At 41.6% G+C, this 26,979-nt stretch overlaps 1 protein-coding gene across 2 annotated transcripts in view; it reads right to left on the reverse strand.

Annotated features, from left to right (window-relative positions):
- The window catches only part of PDGFRB (platelet derived growth factor receptor beta), a 68,636-nt gene that overhangs the window by 23,131 nt on the left and 18,526 nt on the right, over window positions 1–26,979 (reverse strand). Inside the window, exons 2-12 of one of the 2 annotated variants that reach the window (XM_031953512.1) lie at window positions 17,960–18,042; window positions 15,295–15,600; window positions 12,982–13,248; window positions 11,481–11,608; window positions 10,883–11,057; window positions 10,434–10,626; window positions 7,916–8,031; window positions 7,621–7,744; window positions 6,103–6,314; window positions 1,333–1,427; window positions 554–686 (exon numbers count right to left, since the gene is read on the reverse strand). In XM_031953512.1, coding sequence (XP_031809372.1) covers window positions 554–686; window positions 1,333–1,427; window positions 6,103–6,314; window positions 7,621–7,744; window positions 7,916–8,031; window positions 10,434–10,626; window positions 10,883–11,057; window positions 11,481–11,608; window positions 12,982–13,248; window positions 15,295–15,600; window positions 17,960–17,978 — 1,768 coding nt within the window. In that variant the 5' untranslated portion in view covers window positions 17,979–18,042. Of the gene's footprint in view, window positions 1–553; window positions 687–1,332; window positions 1,428–6,102; window positions 6,315–7,620; window positions 7,745–7,915; window positions 8,032–10,433; window positions 10,627–10,882; window positions 11,058–11,480; window positions 11,609–12,981; window positions 13,249–15,294; window positions 15,601–17,959; window positions 18,048–26,979 lie in introns of both variants that reach the window. The other variant, XM_031953511.1, reaches the window with a different exon arrangement.

Genomic DNA, 26,979 nt, shown 5'->3' on the forward strand with positions numbered 1-26,979 from the left:
TGGACTTGGCCACTTACCAGCTGCATGGCCCTGGGCCCTGCTTGCCTCCAAAAAACCCCAGAACAACAGCAACAAACAACCCACATCTGGAAGTGAAACACTGCTTTTCTCAATATTTTGGGTGGTTCTTTGTCGCTCATACCATGAAGTCCTAACTCCTCTTCCTGGCCTACAATCTGATCTTACCCTGTATATCTAGTTTATTTCTATCTAAATGAGTCATTCTGCTCTTCTCACTGTCTCTCACCTATTCAATCTCACCTCTCTGCTTTTGCTTATTTACCTTGTTCCCCTTCAAGGCCATGTAAGCCTTCCTTCCTTCCTTATTCCGTTCTACTTTGACCTTCTGGAACAATTATAGCAGATACCACGTAATTGAACATCTGATCCTTAAGATAAGGCTCTCTGGGCTTGTGTTAGTCCTATCTTCCCATCTTGGTGGGCATTATCTGGGTCTCTCCCACAGCTCGGGGATGGACCCACAGAAGGGGCTCAGGACAGAGAAGCAGGGTTTTTCTGTTCCCCTCCTGGGAAGAGAAGCTGGATCACTGACCAAGCACAAGCCGCTCTCGGGGCAGTTCCCAGCTGGAGTCATAGGGCAATTGCATGGGATCCACGTAGATGTATTCATGACCATCCGAGCTCACAGATTCAATCACCTTCCAGCGGATCTCATAGCGGGGTTTCTGGGGAAGGGGGAAATAGCAATCATGGGATCATGGAAGTTAGAAAAACTTTTACAAATAACTTAGTTCAAGGCTCAGTCTATGCTAGGAGGACAGGGCCCAAGTGCCAAGGATACCCTGGCACTCCCTCTCCAGGTAATCACGAGACAAGTGCAGAGAGGTCTGATAAAGGCTTGTCATGAGAAATGAGATCTGTGCTGGTCCAGTCTATATGCCTTAGAGGCATTCCTGGGTACCACTTCCCACTAGGCTGATGGAGTGGCTCATTTTGGCTTGGACCCATTAACATTTTATATAAAATATTATATATGCATATAATTTCAGGATCAAGAATTTAAGTATTTTTGCTATTTAAATGATGGCACATGTATATACTATATCCTATTGGTTACTATCTCAGGGAGGGGGAAGGAAAGGGAAGAAGGGATAGAATTTAGAACTCAAAACCTAAGAAAACAAATAAATGTTAAAAATTGTTTTACATGTAATTGAGGGGAAATGAAATATTATTTTTAAAATTTTAATTAGCTTTAGGATTTTTTAAAAAGAATTTTAATTGTATTTAGGGGAAAGCCTATGCTGGGATTAAGGCCTGAAAGATCTCAGGCCATGTCTACATGGAAGAAAGACTACAGGATCTACTTACCTTCTGCCACAGAATTACAAGGATGATCATGGAGATGATTGTGAGGACCACTAAGGCCAGGATGGCTGAAATCACAACCACCTTGAAGGGCAGGGCTGGAAGCAGAGAATAGGCAACTCACCCTCATATCAGGTCATCATCAAGTGCAAGATCAAGCAAGATAATTCTGAGAAGTCCCTCCTCCCACTTCTAGTCTAGACCCCTTCTTCACATCCAACATCATCTGAGTCTGCCCAAGAAGATACACTTTGGCTCTTTGAGTTCAGAGACACATCCCGCCCATCCCCAAATCCCTCCTTCCCATCCAGACATTCCTACTACAAATGCCAAACAATCTAATGAACGAGCCAAAAGTCCTTTTCTTCCCCTGGGGACTTAACGGTTAAAACTTCAGCTTTTACTTTCCAATACAGATCCTGGATCTTCCTCATCAAAGTCAGACCCTTAGCTTCCTCTCCCCAGTATCATACTTTTAGCCTCATCTCCCCAACATTTAGCCTTAGTTTCTCCCCAATTCAATTAAAATCAAATCAGTTCAGTTCAATTAAACAAATGTTTATTAAATACCTAATATATGCAGGATCCTGTACTGGGCAGTGTGAATACAAAAATAGAAAGGGAAAAAAAAAAAAAAAAAAAAAAGATGGTTCCTGCCATCTAGAAGCTTACAATCTAATAAGAGGGATAAAATGTCTATGAATGACGTATCATGAAGGAGTGAGAAACAGATAAAAGGAAGGTTCAGGCAAGCTGCCACGAGAAAGTTAAAGAGGGAGAGGTCATTTTCCATGGATGGGAAGGAAAGGTAAAGTCTATGCTGGGAAGACAGGAGAAAGCTTTATGGACTACCTAGAAGGGAAGGATTTTAACATGAAAATGTTGGAGAAGTCTATACTAGACTAGGTGATAGAGTGGATAAAGGATCTGGTTTGGAATCAGGAAGATTCATCTTTCTGAATTCAAATCCAGCCTCAGACCCATACTAACTGAGTTATGATAGGCAAGTCATTTAATTCTCTTTGCCCCAGTTTCTTGATCTATAAAATAATCTGAAAAAGGAAATGGCAAACTACCCCAGTATCTTTGCCAAGAAAACCCCAAAAGGGTCATGAAAAGTCAGACTTAACTAGAAAATGACACAGTAACAACAATGGCGTGGAGATGATTTGAGCAAAAGCAGGAGTAGCAATAAGGAAGAATAAGATGGGGATGTGTCTAGAAAATGAAGTATGTGAAAGAAAATAAGATAAGATAAGGAAAGATAATGGAAAGGTAATTTGGACTCAGAATGTTGAGGGCTTTGATTGCCAGAATCAGGAAAATGATCTTTATTCAGTAGGGTCATAGATAGTAGAGAGACACTTGAAGAGAAGAGAAATAGTGTAAGAGTGCAGAATTTGGAAGATTATGTGAGCAATAGTTGGAATGGTAGACTAGAAAAAAGAAATAAATCGAAGGCAGAAAAACCATTGGACACAGCATGGTTCAAGGAAAAGAACTGACTCTGGAGTTAGAGGTCTTGTGTCCAATTTTTATCTCTGAAACATTCCACCTGTGTGACTTTAGGTAAGTAACAACCTCCCCAAACCTCAATTTTCTCAGTTGTAAAATGAGGGAATTGGAAGATGACTTCCAAAGTTGTATCTACCTCTAGATTCATTTAAAAGACTATTGTCTTAAATCTGGGGTCCAACGTATCAGAGTTAAACCTCAACATAACCTTCGCAACAAATTAGGAAAGAACCCAAAATATACTCTGATGTTTTGAGTCTGGGTTTCTTGGATAGGAATATAGATAAAGTAGAATGGCATGGGGAAGATAGTTGTACTCTTAAAAAATATAGGAAATCTGGTCTCAGATATTTTCTAGCTATATGACATTGGGCAAGTTACAGGATCTGTCTGCCTCAGTTTCCTCATCTATAAAATGGAGATAATAATAGCACCTATGTTGTAAGGTTGTTGGGAAGATCAAATGAGATAATATTTGTAAAATGCCTGGCAAAGCTTAAAAGCATAAATACATAAATGCTAGTTGTCATGTTTTGGGAAGATGACGATGAGTTCATTGGAAAATGGTTAATTCTGGTTATTTTGAAGTGGGACATACAGATGAAGTCATCAAGTCAGCAACTATAGATGTAGGACTAGAGTTCAGGGAGAGATAAAGGTGAGAAATATAGATTTGAGAGTCATCTCTCTAGAGCTGATAAATGAAGCCTTTAGAATATGATACTGTTAAAGGAGAAAAAGTAGGGAGAGAAGAGAAAAAGGTGAAGGATAGAGCCTTTGGGGGACTTCTATGTTTAAGGGACCATTTAAAAAAAGAGTATGAAAGAGCAGTCAGAGAAGGAGAAAAAGAACTTTGTGAGCACCCTATCAGAGGAATCACTAAGGGAAGAGCATCTCATTTATTATTCTCTAATCATTTTCATAGTGTCCAATTTTGTGACCCTAATGGTCACTTTCTTGGCAAAGATAATGGAGTGGTTTGTCATTTCCTTTTCCAGATCATTTTACAAATGAGAAAACTGATATAATTCACTTAAGTTGTCCAGGGTCATACAACTAGTAAACATCTTAGGCCAGAGTTGAATTCGGGAAGATGAGGCTTCCTGACTCCAGGCCTGCTATTCTATCCACGAGGGTCAAATCTTCCAGTAAAATAAAGAAGAAGAATGAGGTGGGAAGGGGAGGAAGACCATTCGGTCTGTGGTCGTTAATGACCTTGGAGAGAGAAATGTTTTATTAAAATGGGAGAATAACAGTCAAATTGTAAGGGGCTAAAGAGTAGATGAATGGTGGGGAAATAGAGACAGCAGACATAGATTATTCGTTGGTAATGGAGGGAAGGAGAGAGACCTGTCAATAGCTTTAAGACAGAAAAATCAATGGATTTCATGTGAGGAAACAGAGTTCCAGTCTATGATGTGATTTGCTTAAGACAATAAAGAAGACAAGCAATAAAAGTGAGACTATTATCCAGATATGGAGAATCCAAATCCAGCTCTTTCCATTAGGCTGTGTACTGCTTTGAGTCAAGAGAAAGTTGGTTGTTTTGATTTTCTCTTTCTCCCTCCCTTCCTTCCTTCTTTCCTTCCTTCCTCCTTTTCTCTTTTTCTTTCTTTCTTTTTTCTTTCTCTCTTTCCTTTTTCTCTTTCTTTCTCTTTCTCTCTATTCTTCCTTCCTTTCCTTCTTTTTTCTTTTTCTTTCTCCCTTTATTTCTTTTTTTCCCTTTCTTCCTCCCTCCTTCTTTCTTTCTTCCTCATTTTCTTTCCTTCCTTCCTCCTTTCCTTTCCTTCTTTCTTCCTTCCCACTCTCTTTCCTTCCTTCATCTATTTCTGTGTTTGAATTAGAGAGACCAGAGTATGTTTGCAAACAGTCAGCCAACAAGCATTTATCAAACACTTGATGTGTGCCAGGAATGATAATAGGTGCTAGGGATACAAAAAAAAAGGCAAATATAGACAAGGATACACTTCTGAATCCTACCCTCAAGGAGCTTACATCTAAGGAGGGAGACAACAAGCAAGGGAGAATGAGTCAATGGAATTCAGGAAAGAGACTGGAAATCCATGAAAGAGAGAAGACAGAGAGAAACAGAACAAGGTACTGAAGAAGAGGTAAGAGCAGGAGTGTTAACCTTAGCAAGAAGAAAGATTCTGAGGAAAGGAACCCAGGTTTGGAATCACCATGGAGGGGAATGTGATGAAGATTCCCTAAGAGAAATTAAAAGATGATATTCTTTGGAGAGGGGGCCAAAGTTGAAGTGAGAGATCATCACTTTGTAGTCAACTCAAGAAACATGGTTTTGTGAATCACTCCCAAAGTTTTGGCTGCATGTGGATGGGGGGCAGAGATGCCAGACTCCCATTGTCAAATTCTCTTTTCCCCAGTGTCAAGCCTTCAGCCTCTGTCTCTCCCTTCTTTATTAGGTGTCCCTTCCCCATTTTTCCTCCCTCTTCTCTTCTACTAACTGCTGACTTGATCCATCGATTGAGGCCTTTTCTTTATTATTCTTCCCCTCTGAAAGTGCTCCCCTCATCGCCAGACCCTCTCCAGGCTGGTGAGGCTACTTCTCCTGCCTGCTTTTTTATGTCCCCAGATCCCTCTAGGCAAGATGTCTTTTCCTTCTGAAGCTAATCATTCAGTGACTGGAAATCCATTGTTCTTGCAGTCAAAAGACCGTAATTATTGTCTGTGCTCTGATATTGTTGTGTGACCACGAGCAAGTCACTTAATTTTTTTATAATAAAACATAATGTAATAATGTTTGCGTTACCTGTTCACAAGCTTGTTGTGAGAAAGGTGCTTGGTAAACTTTAAAGTGCCAGAGAGAGGTGTGCTAATATCATTATTACTGGTAGTCCTGTTATCCCCTGCCTCTATCTGACTAAGTTCTTGCCCCACAAAAAAGCATTTGTTCCTCTATCTGCATAAAATAATACTTTAGAAGATGCTTCTCTTCTGGTCTGCTGCAGCCTCCTCAATTCACTCTGTCCAGAACTTGGGCCTCCACAGAGTGGTACCTGATCTAGGCTTTTGCTGGGGGCTGGAAGGAAGAACAATCAGACTTCTCAGAGCTGTGGGAGGGGGCTTGTGAGGCACACCTGTATCTGGGGACACCAGCAAATTCATTCATGTGCGATCATTATATCTAGACATGTACATGGGCCTGCATGGTCACACAGAGCATAGGATGTCTTCAAGGCCAGTGATGCACAAGAGAAAGAGAGATCAATGACTATGGCTGTGGGCCTTGGGACTCACAATGTGGAACAATGGTGACTTCCTTGCTGTCTCTCCCCAGGAGGTTGTACACGTCACAGATGACAGAGAGGGGCTGGTCCACACGTTGCAAGCGCAGGATGCTGACTACCTCAAACAATTTCTCTTGCTCCCAGTAGGTCACATTGGTTTCCAACTGAGTTTCCTCCTTGGAGCTGTTCCCCAGTGGGGTAGGCAGAACATCGCGGGGACACCTATTTGGGATGGAACCCCAGCATGAACAGTTTTGTCCTACTTCATCCAGTTTACCAGCCCATTTTTTTACCCATCAGTCTAACCATCCTCTACCCCCCAAACTCTTTTCTGCCTCTGGGCTGCAGGAGTCCTTTATCAGGGGTCCATGAGTTGTTGGGTTTTCTTAATATATTTTTCTAGTTGTATCAATAGAATTGGTTTTTAAAATAATTATAGGTATTTTATTTTATGCATTTAAAAACATTATTCTGAGGAATCCATAAGCTTCACCAGATCCCTCAAGGGATCCATGATGCAAGGAATCCTTCTTCAGTCAACAAACTCCTGTTATGTCCCAGGCACCTTGCTAAGCACTGGGGGATTCAAAGAAAGGCCAAAAAAAAATTAGTCTCTGCTCTTGAGGAGCTCACAGTCTAATGGGAAAGACAATATCCAAACTATGTTCAAGCAAGATATATATGCAGGATAACTTGGAAATAATCAACTGAGGGAAGGAATTAACATGAAAAGGGATTAGTAGAGACCTCTTATAGAAAGTTGATCTAGAATGTTTTCTTTTGTCCCCATTTACCCTTCAGGGGTTTTTTGACTTTGCCAGAAAGGAATAGTAGGTGCTGGAATAACCTAACCTACTGCTTAGGGAAAATCTTCTTCTTCACCAACTATCCCCCCCCCCCCATATTAGAACCTCTTATTCCTCAGTAGCCAACTAGATTTTTCATAATTGCTGCCCTGTCTTGCTCTCCCCTCTCCTCCTCCAAGGCTATCTTGGTCCCAGATGAATTGCTATGTGTAGTCAGAAGGAGAAATTCCAAGGAGAATAAAGGAGCTCTGAAGATCTCATTCCTGCCAATTCTCTGGAACTGGCCTGTCTCAGTGAGTGAATTAAAGGGCCAACAGCAGGTCTGGGAGGAAATTACTTGGTAAGGTATAGAAGCATGCTATCTGTAGAGATCCTATGGGTCTCTCTTTCTGAATGTTTTAATGACAAAAGAAATCATCTCTGCCTTGGGACAATGGAAGAGCCAAAAAACAGGAGAATGAGTGAGATGCTATACTAGTTCTTCTCCATTTGGGCTCCCAGCCCACACCCAAGGATTTGATGATTCTTTGGATTCAAGTGTTTTGGGTGCATGTTCCCACAGGACCATTAGAATGAGGACAGGGAATATTTTTGTTTTTCTTTGTATTTTCTGAATTTAGCACATAATTAGCATCTGATAAATATTTGTTGATTGATATGCCCATCGTTTGTGTAGTCAAAGGCCTTGGGCACTGCCACCTGGGACTGGGGTCTCTACTCACCTCTTAAAATCACTGCAACTGAACCAGTTGAGGATTGGCTGTGGCATCCCCTGACTTCGGCAAGTGAGGAGTTGCTCCCCACTGCTGGGGTGGCTCTCACTCAGATCCATCACCTTAGCGGGAACTGTCCAAAATAGGGCAAGAAAGGGGGGGTTACTATGGAAGTAGGGGGAAGGAAAATGAGCTAGATCAGGGACAAGGGAAGGCAGGGAAGGAACTGAGGAATATGGAAAGCTAAGGGAGGAAAGGAGGAAAAGAAGAGGAGAGGGTAGACTCTAAAGGGACTTCTTCTTACCGTTGATCTGCAACTGGAAGGAGAACGAGTCAGCAGCATCATCATGGAAGGCTCTGAGGGTATAATAACCCCCTTCATTCACCTTTACTCGTACTAAGGTCAGCTCTGACACATACCTGGAAAGCCATATTCAGGAAGGAAGCATCATAGAATTATGATATCTTAAAGCTGGAAAGTACTCTAGAACAATATCCCCCCAATTCTGTCCCACCTCTAAATTTCCCTATTTTTCTCAAATGCGCCACTGTCTACCAAGTACTCAAGTTTGTAATCTTGGAGCAATTCTTTTTCCCTTCAGTCCTCCCTTAATCCTATTGTGAAAAATGGATGGGCATTCAATATTTTGTTTCTTACACTATCAATTGTGAATTTTATTTCTCAATATCTCTCCCTTTCTCCCCACTCATCACTTTTAGCCTTGACTATTACAATGGCTTTCCAATTCGTCTCCATGCTTAGAATCCCTCCATTCTGCAATCCATCTTTCATATAGTTGCCTGATCAAGCTACTTCCCTGATCAAGAAGTTCCAGTGGTTCTCAATTTATTACTTTTCAGATAAAATAAAAATTCCTCAGTTTGACATTTAAAATGTAGTGTTTTTAGACTTATTTCATATCACTCCTCTCCATGTACTCTAGGCTCCAGGAAAAAGTGTCCTATTTGATTTAAGCCATCAAATTCTATTGTCCAAAACCCATCTTTTTCCTCCATGTCTCTGAACAGTTATATTTATGTTTTCTTTCCCCATCATACTGCGAACATCTTAAAAACAGAAATTGCCTTTTGCCTTTCTGTGTATCTTTAGCACAGGCAGCTAAGTGGTAAAATAGCTAGAATGTCAGCCGTGGAGTCAGGAAAATCTGAGTTCAAATTTGGGTTTAGATATTTATTAGTTGTGTGAGCCTAAGTCACTTAATCCTGTGTGCCTCATTTTCTTCATCTGTAAAATGAATTAGAGAAGGAAATGGACTTATCTTTGTCAAGAAAACTCCAAATGTGGCCACAAAAAAAATCATACACGATTAATTGACTAAATAAGAATAATATTTTTAGGACAGCATCTGGCACATAGTACTTAATAAGTGTCTATTAACTTAGGTCAATGTTCTCTCTTCTCACCTTGACTTCTCAGAATCTCTAATTTCTTCAAACTTCATCGCAGGTTTTACTTCATCCAGAAAGCCTTTCCTGATCTCTCTAGCTGCCTCTTCTAAAATTATGCTGTATTTTTGTATCTGTGTATCTTACTACTATCTTTCCATCTTCCTTTTCAAGTAGAATGTAAGCCGGTCAGGAACTGTTTTTGTTGACTCTAACACAGTGTCTTTCACATAATGGACTCAATGATTATTGAACTGAATTGAATCTAAACCTCTAATTTTAAAGATGGTATAACTGAGGCATAGGGAATAAATGTGATTTGTTCAAGATAGTGGAAACAGTATTAGAATTCCAGTCTTCTGATTTGAAATTTAGCCTTCTACACACTAGGGAGGGGGTCAAAGTCAAGAGAAGGCTTTCCTTGGGCTGCCAGGGCCAAGATTAGGGCCTAGAATCCAGATTTCTAAGCTGCTAGTGCAGTCTTGTGAGGGGTCATCTGCTGTTGTGATGGGATGAGGGCCCCCAGAGTGTGTACATGTGTGTGTTTGTGTGTACACGCAGGCATGTTTATATAGCTGTGTGAGAGTAGGGGGTAGAGGAGAGTAATTAGAATGTAGAGGTAAATGACCCATAGACAGCCAAGTGGGCAGTACAGGCGGGCTCCTTTTTTCTCTCCTTCCTGCCTCTCCTCTCCTTTTCCCTCCCCTCTCTCCTCCCCTCTTCTTCTCTTCTCTCACTTCTCCTCCCTTATTTTCCTCTCTCTCTCCTCTCCTCCCTTCTTTACTCTTCTGAGTATATTGTAAAAAGGGAGAGCTTATGTCTGTGAGACCCCATGATACCATCTCTTCTACCTCTTCTCTGAACCCTTCTCCTCTCTCTCCATTCCCTTCTGTTTCTTCTGAAATCCTAGTCTCCACAGGCTGGGTACCATGATCTAGGGGTTACTTACCCCTACATCTGAATGACCTTCCTCTGCCCTCTCCCCATCACAGAGCTGTAAAAGCAAGTGCACACACACACACACACACACACACACACACACACACTCACACTCACACACTCCTCTCCTTTTTCTCTCTCCCTCTTTTTTTTCACTTCCCAGCTCCTGAATGGCTCATGTCTAGGTTCCCACTTTATTATGGCCATTTCTCTGTCTCTTCCAACAATAGCTCCAGTCCCAGACAACCTTCTTTTCATTCAGGCCAAAGCCTCTTGGTGCCATTAATGCCTGTGGCCCTGGGCTCCATCCAGTCAGTGATACAAGAAATATATCTTTAGGAAAGACATCAGTAGCAGACCAGAAGATGTCTCTAAGAGTGGGGGTCCAGCGGATATGAGCCCAGGTACCATGCTAGAGAAGGAGAGAGTATAACTTTCATCCACATATTACCTTCCCAACAAGGAGTTTGGCTTACCTCGTCTCAGACAAATTCCTGGTGGAGATAGAGATCTCACTGGCAGTTCCAGAGCCCAAAGTCTGGTTGTCCTTGAGCCACACAATGGTGGGTGCAGGGTACGCTTCGATGAACATCTGTAGGGTTCGACTTTTGTGCAGTTCAGCAAACTCCAGCTCATCCAACTCCCCCAGAAATCTCACAAACCCTTTGTCTGAAGGAGAAAACGAGATTGGAATTTCAGAAGAGACAGGAGCTCAATGGGATGGAGAGGAGAAGGACTCGGGAAGGAGGTAGGAGAGATGGCGTCAGATTCAGAGATCATGGGTTCTCACAGAGGTAGATTCTCCCTTTACATAATACACCCAGTCTGGTCTTAGACTGTTGCACTTTCTTTCCTCGAAATGGGGGGTTCCATCCCCATTTGTTTGGCCCGTGGATTCGGAGTGAGGGCTGGGCTTTGTACTCACCCACCACTGTGACGTTGACTCCTTTCATGTCCCTGTGGCCATTGTAACTCTCTGAGACATTGCAGACATAGGTACCAGAATCTCCCAGCTCGGCACTGGGGATATGCAGGATGGAGCGGATGTCATACTCTAACCCCGAAAGGAAATCTGTCACTGGCTCCACCAGCCGCTTACTCTGCAGGGACAGGACAGGGAAAGTGCCCATGTTTCAGAGAAATTGGGGAAGACTTAAAAGAAAATTTTGGGGTATATGGCATTGGGTTAAGAAAAGAAAGGGGTCACTGACATTGGCTTCTGTGGCTTCCTCTACCACTCATGTGGACTAAGACAAAGAGGAAGAGCCAAAGGGCTAGCTTATCTGACTTAGGAAGGGAAGAATAGGTGATTTGCCACTGATAACTTCAAAGGCACTATGGAAGAAAGCATAGAGCGACCATCTTTTATGACCTCCACGAAAGTTCTCCCTCCTTCACTGACATTAAACACTGGTCCTTGCAAGAGGGGTCACCTAGATCCCCTTTATCCTTTCCACTCTCATCCCTGTCAAGACTAGACCACTTACCACCCTTCCCACATCTCCCCCCGATTGTCCCCTCACCTCCATTCGAGGGTAAGTCCAGTCAAAGTTCACCACTTCATTACCCTTCACAATGCAGAGCACAGTGATGTTCTCACCCTTCCGCACCACAGTCTGAACTGCATTCACAGAGACATTGATGGATGAGACTATGAAGAGAAAGAAGAAAATGACCCTGAGCTAAGCAGCCGGAGTTCAGGGAATGGCAGCAGAAAGAAAGAAATAATATATCTGATAACAAATTCAAGATTTGGGAAGGGAACCTCATCAGCCGAATTTAATAAGATGAAAGTGAAGAGGAATGAAGTAAGAAGTAGCAACATGTGGCAAGAGAATTTACTGGCTCTGGAGTCAGTGATTATGACTTCAAATCCTGCTCTCAGTGGTTAGTTACTATCTGAGTGTCCTTGTACCATTCATTTAGTTTCCCTGATTATTTTCTTCATCTGTGAAACGTTGGGATTGAATTGTTTGGCCTCTGAGGTCTCTTCCAATTTAAATCTTTGACCCTATAATCCCATCAAAGACATGTACTATGGTGGACATGAATATATTGATTAAATTGAATTGAGTTTGTTAAACTCAATTGCACTAGCATCCAAAACCAGACTAACTTTTACAATACAATTGGGTTGTTTCTCTATGGAGATCTATGGTAAGACACAGGCAAAAATCATGTAAGACAAACCCACACATCAAAAACTCCCCACACACCAATGATCATTTCACTTGTTTGATCCTCCATTCCCTCGTCTGTGAAATGGACTGGACTTGATGAGCTCTGAGGTACTTTCTAGCTCTAAATCCTAGAATCCTAAGCTCCTAGGTGACAACCCCCCTCAGTTTTCAGTGCCTCAGTTTTCTCATGAGTGAGATGCAGTTAGTATCAACTGCCCCTGCCTATCTCATATGGCTACCATGAGGTTCACAGAAAGTAATGGTGACGAAAATGCCTTGGAAAACATTTTGAATTGATATATTGGTGGGATGATGATTATTATATGTAAACTTGTATTTTTGATATGGACAATTTATTGACCATTCATAGATAAGCTTAGAACATGGGGACAGACTAAGAGAAAACTGTACTCTGTCCTTAGTGCTATAATATGATTCTTAATTGGAAATGGGATTTATGGGGCTAAAAAGTTGAACACTCAGTATCTAACCAAGTGGCAAGCAGCTCAGAGGTGTAGTGGATGGAGTGCCTCCATCTGCAGTCAAAAATATTCATATTATTGAGTTCAAATCTGGTCTCAGAAACCTCCTAGCTATGTGACACTGAACAAGTCACTTAACCCTAATTTCCTCATCTATAAAATAATATGGAAAAAGAAAAAGGCAAATCACTCCAGGATCTTTACCAAGAAAACCCCAAAGGGGGTTACAAAGACTGAAGAACTAATGAGCAATAACAATCCTAACAGAATCTGGCACATAGAAGGGGTAAATCAACACACAATTATTTATTGAGGGGAAATAAGGGGTGAGGGAAGTTGGCCCAGGAGTTTGAGATCCTCACCTTGGATGCGGTAGACATAATAAGCGTCAGAGTCTACCTCCCTCTCATCAATGATGGTTTTGCAGATGTAGGTCTTGTCCTCAAAGGGGCCGGTGAATCCACGCTGGTGGTCATAGGCAACAGGCAGGGATATGTCCACCTTCTTCTCATGCAACGTTACCACCAGTTTGGGGTCAGTCACTCGACACGGGATTGTGGTCTCACTGTCTCCCGTGAAGAAGATGAACAGCTCTTCAGGATCCACAGGGAGGAAACCCACAGAGGAATCTATGGAAAGGATGATGAGAGTATAAGGGTGGACAAGGATACGAATAGAAGGAGCGAGAACCCTAGGGGCAGAGCCAAACATTGGACACAGGGGAATGTCTGCTGGGGACCCTCCCCACTTGTCAAAACCCATCCTCCTGCCTCTGTCTTACCAGACATTAAGAGAAAGGTTAGTAAAATATAAGGTTATCAATATAGGGTGGCAGCCAGATTGAGGAGATCTTGATGGTCTAGACAGAGGAGTCTGGACATTGGGGAGCCAGTGATGTTTTTTTAAACCAAAAAAAAAAAAAAAAAAAAAAAAAAACAAACCATGATCAGAAATGTTCATTAGGAAAATTAATCAAGAAAGGTATGCAAGACGGATTAGAGGGGATAAATTGAAAGTTGGAGTCCTAAGTAGGAAGCTATTATAAGAGTTCTTGGGGCAGTTAGTTGGCACTGTGGATAGAGCAGGAAAGATTGAGTTCAAATCCAGTCTCAGAGAATTACTAGCTGTACGACCCTAAGCAAATCATTTAATCCTGATTGCCTCCAAAAAAGAAAATTAAAAGTCTTCACAATAATTGGACGGAAGAGTTGGCACTAATACAAATTTCCTGACTCCCAAATCAAAGCTCATATCAGGGGTAGAGTTGCCTTAGATTATACTTTTTCTTCAAGATCCAGTCCATTGTACATTCTCGAGGTGAATCAAAGCTGCTATTGAGCTCTCCATAGGGCATAATCACAAAGTGAAAGGAACCTCAGAAGTCATCCAGTGTACCCCATTACTGAACAGAAATCCCTTCTATACCATCCCCCAAGTGAAAGGAAGCTCACTACCTCCCATTCTGCTATGAGATATTGATATTGATATTAATTGTTGGAAAGTTACTTAGACAGTATTTGGATGAGAGTGAGAAACAGCAAGGGATAGTGAAAAGAACATTAGTTTTGGAATTAGATCCTGGGTTCAGATCCTGACTCTGGCACTTACCAGCTGTGTGACTTTCACTAAGTATTATTACCTTTCTGTACCTCAATTCCCTTAGCTATAAAATGGGGAGATTATTATATTTTATACTAGTTTTTTTCATATGGATATTACAAAGCTCAAATAAAATACTGTGTGTTGAAGCACTTGGTAAACCAAAAAGCACTCTATAAAAAGTTGTCATTAGGAATGACCTTCAGTACACTATGTAATGTTATTGATTTCTTTTTATGCAGGTCCTAGCTCATCAGTTAGATTATCAGCCTTTTGTGGGTAGGGATTGTGGCTTTATATTTTATTATATTATATTATTATTAATATTATATTATATTTTGCTAGGGCAAAAGATGCTACAATTGAGTAGGGCTTCAGTACGGGTTTGTTCATAATGATGCTACTTCAGCAATGCAATTTAACAAACATATTAAGTTTACTAAGCTTAACAGTAAATTCTCTCTAAGTGAATCCCACCAGAAAAAGAGATAAGAATGAGAAACAATACACAAGTAAGCTCCAAATAACCTTGAAGATTCAGCAAATAAACTGTATTAGATTAAACAGAACTTTTTCCCACAACTATCTAGATATAACATGAAACATAAAAATCTAAAAACATTTTGAATAACTACTGTCTGAATGCTCAAAATTCCTCAAATTATATGGAATGAAAAAAAATTGCAAAATAAAGATTAGTAGAAAAAAAACTATGTAAAAAAAGAAAGAGGTATGTTTCCTCTGTCATCCTGAATGTCACTGGGGCTCTCCCCAAGTTGGTGAGTCTAAAGAAGATAAGCTCAAATCCCAATACACTTAATCACAAAATGCACTCTTTTTATCCAACTTCATAATAATTCAAAGAACATTAAATCTATAAGAATAATAGTAAAATAATAACTTGTATTCAGAACTTTTCAGTCTGAACACCTGTCCCAAAAGACATGAATGAAATTACAGTGTGATAATAGTAATAATGATAACATCCCTTGGGTGATGGTGGTGAAGCCCAGGATCCTGGTAGATTGTTGTAGGGAGTAGGAGAGGATACACTGGATCCCAGAACCTCCACTCACCTGGCACAAAGATGTAGACCCGCTTCTGCCCACCAAACTCTAAGCCTTGGGAGCCATTGTAGGAACATATGTACTCTCCTGTGTCAAGACCAGTGACGTTGGTGATGGTCAAGATGCTGGAGAAGGTGCCATCTTGGGCCTCAAGAACAGGTGGTGGGGTCTGCTGGGGAGTCTTTTCCCAGACCACTGGGGAATCCCCTGTGCAAGTCAGGACAAAGGTGCTGGAGATGTTCAGAACAAACTCTGAGCCATGGGGGGTTATCTTCAGTGCCTCCACCTCAAGCAATAACACCAGCCACAGCCAAGCTTGGAGAGTAAAGGAGACAAAAGGAAGAATAAAGGGCCCATTCAGAGCTTGTCTTATTTCTGCAATTCCAAATAGATGAGGGCTTCTTAAACTTTTTCTACTTAACAATAAATTTTTATATGACCCCATATATATAGGTATATAAAATAGGTATACAAATCAAACATTTACTGATAATAAATCACAATTTTGTGACCCTCATATTCAATTCTGAGACCCCATATGGGGTTGTGAATGAGTTTAAGAATTTTGGGAACAGAAAAAAGAACACTGTATTTGGAGTCAGAGTACCTAGACCTTGCTAGTTACTATCCGTGTAAGTTTTAACAAGTCATTTTATCTTTCTTGGACTCAGTTTCCTCACCTATAAAATGAGATAGTTAGACTTTTTGGGGCCTTTCTAATTGGTAAATCCTTTAAGCCTATTTCTATTAGTAGCACACAGTTTCATCCACAATCCCTATCTCTAGGCAGAATATCTTCATTCAAAATAGCAAGCGCTCCACCTTCTGCTCATCTCCAAGTCTAGTCCCTCTACCCACCATGGGGAGTGGATTGAGAAAGCCAGCACAGGTCACTCTGGCATTCCCAGCTCTGCCTCAGAACCCTTGCTCTCTAGTCCCTTCATTTGTAACTAAACCTTGCCCCCCTCCCACATCTGCCCAGGTCTCAGTTCCACAATTCCCAGCAATGAAGCTAGTCATGAGTCAAGGAGCAGCAGTAGGAAATCCCTAGGAAACAATCTCCAGGCTTCTGACTTCCTGCATTGTTTCCTAGGTCATTTCCTGCCCTTCTGCTCTGCTGCCATTCTCTTGCCTAGGCTTGGGCTAGTTGGCTTGTAGCCCAAACTCCCAGAACTGCTCTGGGACAGGGGAGGAGTTAGAGCCATTTGAGAAACTGGGACATGGATGAGAAGAGTCAAGACACTGGCAGCAAGATTTACTCTAACTACCTGAAGGTCTTATAGTGACCACACAACACACATTACACTTTCCTGCCCACCCCCATTTTTTATTCATTTTTGTCTCCCTCAGAGTTCCAATGCAGTATCCCCTGTACTCAGCAGATGTTTAATATTTAAGTAATTGTTTAACGAATAAAGGACTTAAGGAATTAGTCTGATTGGTTGATTGGTCACTTTATCACTTGCTCCATCAATCTAGATTTCATTTCATACACACATAGCAAAGAAACTTGCTAACCCTTAGACAAGGTTTGATAGGCCAGACTCCATGAACTGGACTGGGAATTGTGCTTCGGAGAATTAGTGGGGGAACTCTGGCAGGGGCTAACAGATGGTAGGGGGAAGGCCTTAGAGAAATAGGTTTCTTACATGAAAATGGACATGAGATGTTAGACAGAAGCATCTGGAAATGTATTAACCTGGACAGAAAGAGTAATCATAGATCTAAAGAGAGATTAGAGTAGCTGAAGAGATAAGAGCTGGGTGAAGTGAAACAAGAGAGTCTTCCTGGAAAAGGTGAGTTTGTATGATGCACTTGGTTCTTTTCAACAATGAGATGATTCAAGGCAATTCCAACAGACTTGTGATGGAAAATGCCATCTGCATCCAGAGAAAGAACTATGGAGACTGAATGTGGGTCAAAGCATAGTATTTTCACTTTTTGTTGTCATTGTTGCTGTTTGTTTGCTTGGTTTTTCCCCCTTTTCATTTGATTTTTCTTGTGTAGCATGATGAGTACACACATATGTTTAGAAGAATTGCACATGTTTAATCTATATTGGATTGCTTGTTGTCTTGGTTGGGGGAAAGGGAGAAAAATTTGGAATGCAAGGTTTTGCAAAATTGAGGGTTGAAAACTATCCTTGCATGTATTTGGAAAATGAAAACACTTAAAAAAAAAGAAAAGAAAAGAAAAGATGAATTTGAAGGATAAGAAGATAATGGTTTGGAGGAGAGAGTGAGCATTCCAAATAAGAGGAATGTGTGTGGTAAAGAAAGTACAGAGGGAGGCACAAAAGTCATGTGGGAAAGGGTGGGAGGTCCTACAAGAAGGATAATGAGACAGGAGGCATTTGAGGAGTGGTTTGGTCAGGATGTAGAATATTGAATGATAAGAAAAGTATTTTGATTGCTTGTGTTGGGTAATATGGGGCTATTGAGAAACAAAGATGGAATAAATTCCTTCCATTGACCCATTTTAAAGATGGGGAAAATGAGGCTTGAAGTCACTTTGGTAGGAAAACTGAGTTTCCAGATTCCTGTAGTCTATCCTCTGGCTTGCTCTCCTTTCCTTTAGGATATCTGATCCAATGAGTCCTTATTTTGTTTTCTTCTCCCCATCCCAGCTCATATTCCCCTACCCCTTATCTCCCCACCCTCACATACACACTTACCTGAGAGAACAGGAAGCATCTTCAGACCTGAAGGCAGCACTGGCTCTCACACTGGGGCCCAGCTGGGACCTGTCCCTGCCTTTCTGTCCTGTCAAAGAAATCTGGATCAGGGCCAACACAGGAAGTGTGTGAGGGGGAATAGGACAGGGGAAAATGTTAGGGAAATAGGGAAAAGGAGAAAGAGTAAAAAAAGGGAAAATGAATAATGATGAGGGGGAAAAAAAGGAGAACAGGAGAGGGAAAGATTTAAAAAAAAAAAAAGGAGATGGGAAGAGAAAAAGCTGGAAAGTCATGGGCTATGTGTTGGGTGATTTCTGAGGGAGAGATAAGAGGTATGGCCCAAACTCCCCTGAAGAGGAAGGAGCGTGAGAAACGAGGGAAGAGGAAAATCCCTGAATTCCTCTATAACTTGCAATCCTAGAGGGGCCTAGCTTAGAGGTAGGGTAACCATAGTTCTTGAATATAAATCAGAGACACATGGTCTGATAAGGAGATGCCTTCAGCCAAACCTCATTAAAAGTGCTTTTCTGTACTTAAAATCAGGACTGTAGGAAAAAAATCCCATAGGGTCATCACCCCTATATGGTCAGTCTGACCCAATTACCCATCTCCCATGTTTTCTATTATCATCAGGTTTTGAGAAGGATCCCTATTTCCTCCTCCCTCACCAGCTCCCTCAGTCCCAGCTGGGTCAGCTCAGCCAGTCCAGATAGAGGAAATCACCAGTCAGCCTCTTCACCCATCCCATCACTTCTACCCAGTCACCAATCACCAGGCTTCATGTTTCCTTTAAACTTATGTCTCTAAAGCCCTCCCCCTACCATCTCTCAGCCCCTGCCAGAGTCCCCCCACTAATTCTCCTAAGCACAATTCCCAGTCCAGGCTACTTGGAAAAGAGATATAAAAGACCCACTCTGGGGAGGAAAGAGGGGGGGGAGCTAACCAGTGTCCAAAGAGCTCCCACGGGGAGGGGGAGAAAGCACAACAGGAAATGAGGGTGGGCGGGAAAAGAAAACAGAAGGGAGAATTCTGACTGTCGGAATTTGATGGGGGGCAGGGGCTATTCCTACTTCCAGGCCACAGCTAGGACCAGGAAGCCAAAGCATAGAGGGACTGGTGGAAGAAAAGTGTAGTCCCTTTCCTAGGAGGCCCCATAACTTCCCCCCCAGAAGGGATTTGACCCTAGCCCTCCCTCTTACCCCCACCAATGCCCCCAATCTCACAAACATTCCTCACATTTAATAAGAGAATTTTTGGTCTTTTGGACTTTCCCCATAAAGACCGAAAATCCAGTGGAGAGGATAGAAGGAGAAACTAGGAGAGGGAGGAGAGCAGGGGTCAGTTTGGGGGCTCTGATGAGGGATGCGGCAGAGAGGAGAGTGGAATGAAGAAAAGCAGATCTTTGATATCAACTCAGTACTAGGATTTAAATGAATGTTGGAATCCTCTTCATCCAAACAGTTTTTCTGTTTCTTTGTATCCCCAGTATTTAGAACAATGACTGGAGAATAAGCATTTAGAGGAAATGGAAATGTTTGTTAACTGACTTATTAGCTAAGAGCTTCCTAAATGCCTTTTCTTCCTCCATCATTCACTTACTATGTAGAACTAGGTGATGTTAGGACTGCTCCTAAACAAAGATGAGTAAACAAGCTCCCTGATTTCCAGAGGCAGAAGAGATGGGATACTCAAAGGTAACCTCAACCAAGCTCCTATAGGAATTCTAGGTATGTGCAATCATAAAACTCAAAAGAAGTGATCCATCACCCATCACCAAAGTGGGGACAATTGGGGAAGGCTTCAGGAGGGAGTGGGTCTTAGACATATGGAATGTTAGTGTGGGAGGGACCTTGGAAAGTACATTAAGGGGGCAGCTAGATGGTACAGTGGATAGAGCACTGGCCCTGGAATCAGAGAATCTGAATTCAAATCCAGCCTCAGACACTTAACATTCACTAGTTGTGTGAGTCTGACAAGTCGCTAAGCTCAATTGCCTAGCCAAAAAAAAAAAAAAAAAAAAAAGTGCATTATGTTTGGAGTGAAGAGACCTGGCTTTGTTTCCCACAGTAAACAGGTAAATAAGGCATTGGATGGAGCTCCCTGAGCCTCAGGTTCATTATCTATAAAATGAGAGGATGGTTCCATAGAAAGAGAACTGGCTCCTGGGTTCAGATCCTGTCTCTGATGCTTACTATCCATGTGACCTTGGAAAAAAGTCACCCTAAATTTCAGTTTCCTCCCTTTTAAAATGAGGGGACTCTGCGGTCCCTTTTACCCTATGATGCTTTCCTTACTAAGGTTCTTTATGACTTGTACTGAGTCATAAAATTGGCAGAGGACTTACTATCCAGCCTCAGACACTTACTAACTGTTTAACCCTGAACAAGTCATTTAACTTTATTTTTCTCAGTGTCCTCAACTGTAAAACAAGCTGAAGAAGAAAATGGCAAACAGCGCCAGTATTTTTGCTAAGAAAACCCTAAATGGTGTCACAAAGAGTTGGACATGACTGAAACGACTGAACAACAACAAAATTACACAATAGGAAGGGAGGGTGAAATTTCATTCTGAAGAGGGGAAGGTCTGCAGTTAGGAATGCACAAACACATTGGAAGACAGTGGATGGCCTTACCCTTTGGGAAGACTGAGGGGAAACTGAGGCTAGAGTATAGGGGTCCAAGAACACTTATGCTTACACTCATGGGCGATGGAGGGAGAACTATTGGGGGGTTTGAATAGTGGATTATTTCGTGTTGGAAGAAGGTAAATCTGGCAATGGATGGTTCAGAGTGGGAGAAGCCAGAGCTAAGACTCAACAAGACATAAAAACTTTATCCCTGTGTAGTACTGTACTCTGGAGACTTTGCCCCTTTCATGGTCACACAGTCTACTTGCCTCATCACAAAATAAATAACAGCTCTAGAAAGCAAGATTTTCTGGCATTTAGAAAATGTGCACTTAGAAAAATTCCTTTGGAAAAAAAAGTGTGCCTCATTGCATCCCTTTTCCTCCACTCTGCACCCTCCCCACTCCCACACAGCTGCCTCTCTGTACTTCCAGATGAAGGCATCTATAGATTGAATTCAGTTTCATTCAATCTTATAAACTTTAGTGCTTACCATATGATATGTACATGCTGGGAACTGAGAATACAAAAATAAAAATGAAACAATCCCTGCTCTCATGGAGCTTATAATCAGTTAAGGAAATATAACATGTACTCAAGTCAGGAAACAAAGTAATCTCTAGTGGAAGATGGTGCTGTGATCTGGGAGGGGGAAGATCAGAGAGGCTTCTTACAGGGGATGCTCCTGAGCTGGGCACTGAAGGAAAATGGGAATTCTATTAGGTGGAAGTAAGAAGGGAGTAATTTCATGAGCCTGAAAATTATGAAGCACAGAATGACAGACTTCAACAATATCTTATTAGCCATCTAATTCAAACATCTCCCCTCTCTTGTTCACCTTGATTTATACAAGAAAATAACATCCAAAGAAGGGAAGGGACTTTCATAAGACTAAAACTTTCAAAGTGGATCCAAGATTTGAACCAAGTATGTGTTTGTCTTAAACTGATGTTCTTTCTTCTTGCAACTGGAGGCTGTCCCTAGATCTTTTATCTAGGCTGGCAGAATCTTGTTTCACATCTCAAGTAAATAAGAACAAAAGTTTAGAGAAATATAGGTCTAGAGAATCTTCTTGAGAGTTCTGGTTTTGTCTCCAGGACCTAGAACCTCAAACCATTGAGTGGAAAGGAGATTAAGGGTTACCAAGTCCATCCCCCTTCCTCCAGCCAGACTTCATACACAATCTTTTGTACTAGGAGCCCTCCAAAAAAAGAGACTCCTAAAGCCTTCCTTCATTATTCATCTGGTAGCTAGATCCCATTAAAATGTAAGTACTTTGAAGACAGTGGCTGTTTTCACATATGTCTCTTCATGACTTAGCATAATTCCTGGTACACAGGAAACACTTTAGAAATAGTTGTTGATTGTTGACTAAAAGTCCTCCTCAGCTAACTAGAAAATGGGACCAATGTCAGGAGGAAAGACAAGATGACTTCTTCAAGTCCCTTGCAATCTAATCAATCTATGCTTAAGCTTAAATTCACTTCAGCACTGGCTACCCTCAGTTGTTTGAAAAGAAGCCCTGTCCCAAATCCAGTATATACCAAGTTTAATGTATCTTATTAAATATGCATTCTTTTTTTAAATAACTTTTTATTGACAGAACCCATGCCAGAGTAATTTTTTATAACATTATCCCTTGCACTCACTTCTGTTCCAATTTTTCCCCTCCCTCCCTCCACCCCCTCTCCCAGATGGCAAGCAGTTCATGTTAAAGAGGTTACAGTATATCTTAGATACAATATATGTGTGCAGAACCAAACAGTTCTCTTGTTGCTCAGGGAGAATTGGATTTAGAAGGTATAAATAACCTGGGAAGAAAAACAAAAATGCAAGCAGTTTACATTCATTTCCTAGTGTTCTTTCTTTGGGTGTAGCTGCTTCTGTCCATCCTCGATCAATTGAAACTGAGTTAGATCATCTCTTTATCAAAGAAATCCACTTCCATCAGAATACATCCTCATACAGTATCGTTGTTGGTTTCAAATATGCATTCTTCATGCTTTTTTTTTTTTTTACTTATGGTTCATGAAGGTTCTTGTAAGCAAGTTGAGGATGGCTGGTGAGTAAGCTAAAGTCTTTGGGCTGAGACATTTGGGGAAAGAGGAAAATATGAGAATTAAGAAAAGTAAGAAAAGAAGGGATGTCAGAAAATGTGAGAGAAACCAAGGCCTAGACTAGTTCATATTGGAAGAAGGTGGAATGTCCAGAGAGAATAGAAATTGAAGAAGAGATGAGCAAGGTATCATTCCTTGGAGGGTCAGGAATCACTGAATTCAAGGTGAGATCTGGAGAGCCCAGCCTGATGGGAACTTATGTTCATAGATGAGAACTCTATGTTCTCAGCATAGCTGAGAGAAAGAATTTCTCTAACTTGGGCTGGATGAAACTGGGGAAAGAAACCAGATTACTCTGACAGCCAAGCAGAAAACAAGTGGATTTTAGATAATTGGAAAGACAGAATCCAGAACTAAGGAAATCCTAAATCAGGATCCTCTTTTAAACTGGGTGAGACTCAGCCCTAGCTAGAATGTGTATCTAAAACTGGCCTGCCTGAATAAAGAGGGGATCCAAAGATTTCTCATTCTGCAGTAATGTAGGTTATGTCCTAATAGTGACAATCTTCACTGTGGACAAGTGACTCATTACTTACCAGAAGACAATGGTTGTTTAGGGCCAACAGCTGTCCAACCTTGCACAGACCCTTTGCTTTCTCAAATTTAATTTTTGCTTTTCCCCATGTGTCTTGATAATTAAAGAATGATTGTTCCATTTTACATATGGATAAACCTAAATGAGAGCTGAGATAAACCAAAGGTAAGGAACTAAGAAGAGAGCAGAAGGACTTTAGAGATGGTATAGGAGATGGTACAGGTGGGCTTTTAAAAAAAAAACAACCTCAGGCATTCTAGTCTCTTAGATCTGGACACTAAGACATAGACTTCTCACAAAGCAGATTACAAATCGAGTCTTTGGGAAATTAATGCAACAAGAACAAAAATGGTGAAATGGGTTAGGTCTAAACTCTTCAGGGTTGAAGAGGATACTGTTCTCTGAGGAGAGTGAAGAGAGAGGAAAGAGGACAGGGAATCAAACTCTAGGAAGCTCATACTACCTTCCAGAACTCCACCTGCACACCCACTCCAGCTTAATGTGGCCCAGGACCATGCACAGCAGGGTCCCAGCCTGTGCACCCACCCCCTTGAGCACATTATAGAGACGGTTTGCAAATGTGCACATGCCTCCATTATTCTGTTACTGATGGAGGAAGCATTGACTTTACCCATCAGTGTTGTCCAGAGAGAGCTTTAGTGTGGGATAAACCGAACCTCATGATTAATCACTAATGGTTTCACTGTCTGGGAAAGCTAGAACAGCAGGGAAGGGACAGTCAGAAAAAGTAGTGGAGAGATAGAGAGAGGACAGAGAGAGCCAGGGGAGAGGCAGGATCACAAGAAACAGCCAAGCCCTGACCTAATGCCTTCTACAGTCAGCCTGAAGAAGTCGGCCCCAGCCCCTACTATCTGCAATGACTGTCTCCCCGCCACGCCTGTCTGGACACATTCTGGATAAGAATCCAACTCCTTTCCAGCTGGAGGCTTCATGGTATCATAGAATTTAGAGCTATAAGGGAATTTGGAGAGGAACAGGTCCAGCTCTTGCTGCTCAGTTTTTGCAGTTGGGGAAACTGAGGCTTGGAAAGGTTGTGAGAGGTTGCCCAAGGTCATTCAAATAGCAAATAGCAAGTAGATTCTTCCTGGATTAAAGGCAAATTCTGGAGTGGACAAAGCAGGAAGCCTCCCTTCAGCTCTGCTCTCCATTCTGTACCATACTCCTTAGCAACTCCCTTCCCCCAGCCCCAGGGAGGTTGATCTGCCCTGTGGTGCCCTCTCTCTCCTCCTCCCATATCCCTGCCAGGGGGCCTGGCCAAGGGAAACCATTAGCAGCCTGGGGGGGATGGGGTTTTTGTGTGTCTCTCTCCAGAGCTGCACTGTTTATTATTCTAAAGCAGGAATTTGGCCAGAGCGTGGAGACAGGCGGTCACTCAGGCTCTGAGCCAGGCCCTGGCTCGGGTTGGCCATTGAAAGACACTTTCTTGGCTGCTGAAACCCAGACCTTAGGGACTGAGCCCTCCAGGGTCATGGACCTTGGACCCTCTAGTATGTTCTGACCATTAGAAAGACCCAGGAATTGGAGGAGATTGAATCCAAGTTGTCTTGAATATACTTTGGTTGGATCCCTCCTAGAAGATACTTGAGGATAGGGCTGCTTTAAGAGAACCTTTAATATCAGAGATAGAAATGTCTTTAGATATTATCTAATTCAAAGCCAGTTCCAGTGATCTTGTGATAAAGAACCATCTATACCCAGAGAAGGCACTGTGGGAACTGAGTATGGATCACAACATAACATTCTCACTCTTTTTGTTGTTGTTCACTTGCATTTTGTTTTCTTTACTCATTTTCTTTCCTTTTTGGTCTGATTTTTCTTATGCAGCAAGATAATTATATTTAAAACGTTTACATATATTGGATTTAACATATATTTTAATATGTATTACATATATTGGAGTGCTTGCCATCTAGGGGAGAGGGTGGGAGGAAGAAAGGGAAAATTTGGAACACTGCTATGCAAGGGTCAATGTTGAGAAATTATCCATGCATGTGTTTTGAAAATTAAAAGCTTTAGTAAAAAAAAAAGAGATTATCTAATCCATTAATCCATTCCATTTTATAAATGAAGCAACTGAGGCCTACAATGGTAAGGGAAGAATATATCTAAAGTCAAACAATGAGCTGGTGGTGTGCTTTTGTGAAGTAAAAATACCTCTGTCCTGCCTCTGAAATTGTCTCTGTAACTTCTTAACATTGACATCTGTCTAAAAGTGGTAGGGAGCTGGCCCAGGGGTCCTCAAACTACGGCCACGGACCAGATGCAGCAGCTGAGGACGTTTATCCCCCTCACCCAGGGCTATGAAGTTTCTTTACTTAAAGGCCCACAAAACAAAGTTTTTGTTTTTACTATAGTCCGGCCCTCCAACAGTCCAGTGAACTGGCCCCCTATTTAAAAAGTTTGAGGACCCCTGGAGCTGCCCATCAACAGAGGTATTTGAGCAAAGGCTGGATAAGGGTGTTTTAGAGGAGATCCTGCCTTAGGTTTGAGCTGTACTACATTCCCTCTGAACTCCTCCCTCCCTCAATCTGTGGTTTTTTTCATACTTTGGAATTTCCCAAATTATGAGACTCCAAAGAGTAGATGTATTAGATTTCAAGGGCCTGGGAGTTGGAAAGAGCATAAAGACTCTGCTATCATTACCTGTGATTTACCACCACCACCTCCCTACCTCTCCCTCCCCTCCACCCCTCCCCACCAGGTGACAATTCTGCTCCCAACCAGGTGGGAGCAGTAAGTTTATGTGAAGACTAAGGTTTGTACCACAGATACGGGCTATTCAAATGCTACTGGGAAATGAGGAAGAATTCTTAGGCAAGGGAAGTATTTTTCCAGAAGAGAAGTGGAAACCAGTGTGAACTGTCTCTTTGAGATAGGTTTGAAAAAGACAATCTGGTGTGGTGAAGAGAGCTTTGGTCTTAAGAGCCAGAATCCCAACCCTGATGTTTCCCAGCTATATTTGTCTGGTATTAGACTCTGCTTGCTCATACTTAAAATGGATGAAATATAACTACTTACACAATATATTTGAAATGATTGAATAAGAAAAACTTAGGTTTGAATCCTGCCCTGATATTGGATAATTGTGTGACAAGTCACTTAACCTGTGTGAATTTCAATTTCTTTTTTGTAAAGTAGATATAATAATACTTGGATTTCCTTCTTTGCAGGGCTGTAATGAGGTTCAAATGGGATAATGTATGTAATGTGTTCTAGCCCTAGGTTTATGTGGACTCAGATTCATCTTGGAGGTATGTGTATATGTGAGGGGTTGTTTCCTGACTTTCCCCCCAAAAATCAATTCTTTCTCTGATTTATTCCCAACTGGAGGAAAACTGGGAAATCTCTAAAACAAAGCTAAGCTGTGTCACATATCTAGGGTCTCCCCCAAATATGAATAGTTGGATCCCATCTAGAAATGGTGCTCAACTAAGATAACTCTGAGATACCACTTCACACCTCTCAAATTGGTTAAGGTGACAGGAAAAGATAATAATAAATGTTAGAGTGGATGTGGGAAAAACTGAGGCACTAATACATTGTTGGTGAAGTTGTGGAACTATCCAACCATTCTGGAGAGCAATTTGGAACCATGGCCAAAGGACTTCAAAACTGTGCATACTCTTTGATTCAGCAGTCTCACTACTGGATCTGTATTCCAAAGAGATCATAAAAGAGGGAAAACGACCCTAATGTGCAAAAAATGTTTGTAGCAGCTAAT

This window comes from Sarcophilus harrisii, chromosome 2 (assembly GCF_902635505.1).
Source record: "Sarcophilus harrisii chromosome 2, mSarHar1.11, whole genome shotgun sequence".
In the NCBI taxonomy this organism is placed as follows: Eukaryota; Metazoa; Chordata; class Mammalia; order Dasyuromorphia; family Dasyuridae; genus Sarcophilus; species Sarcophilus harrisii.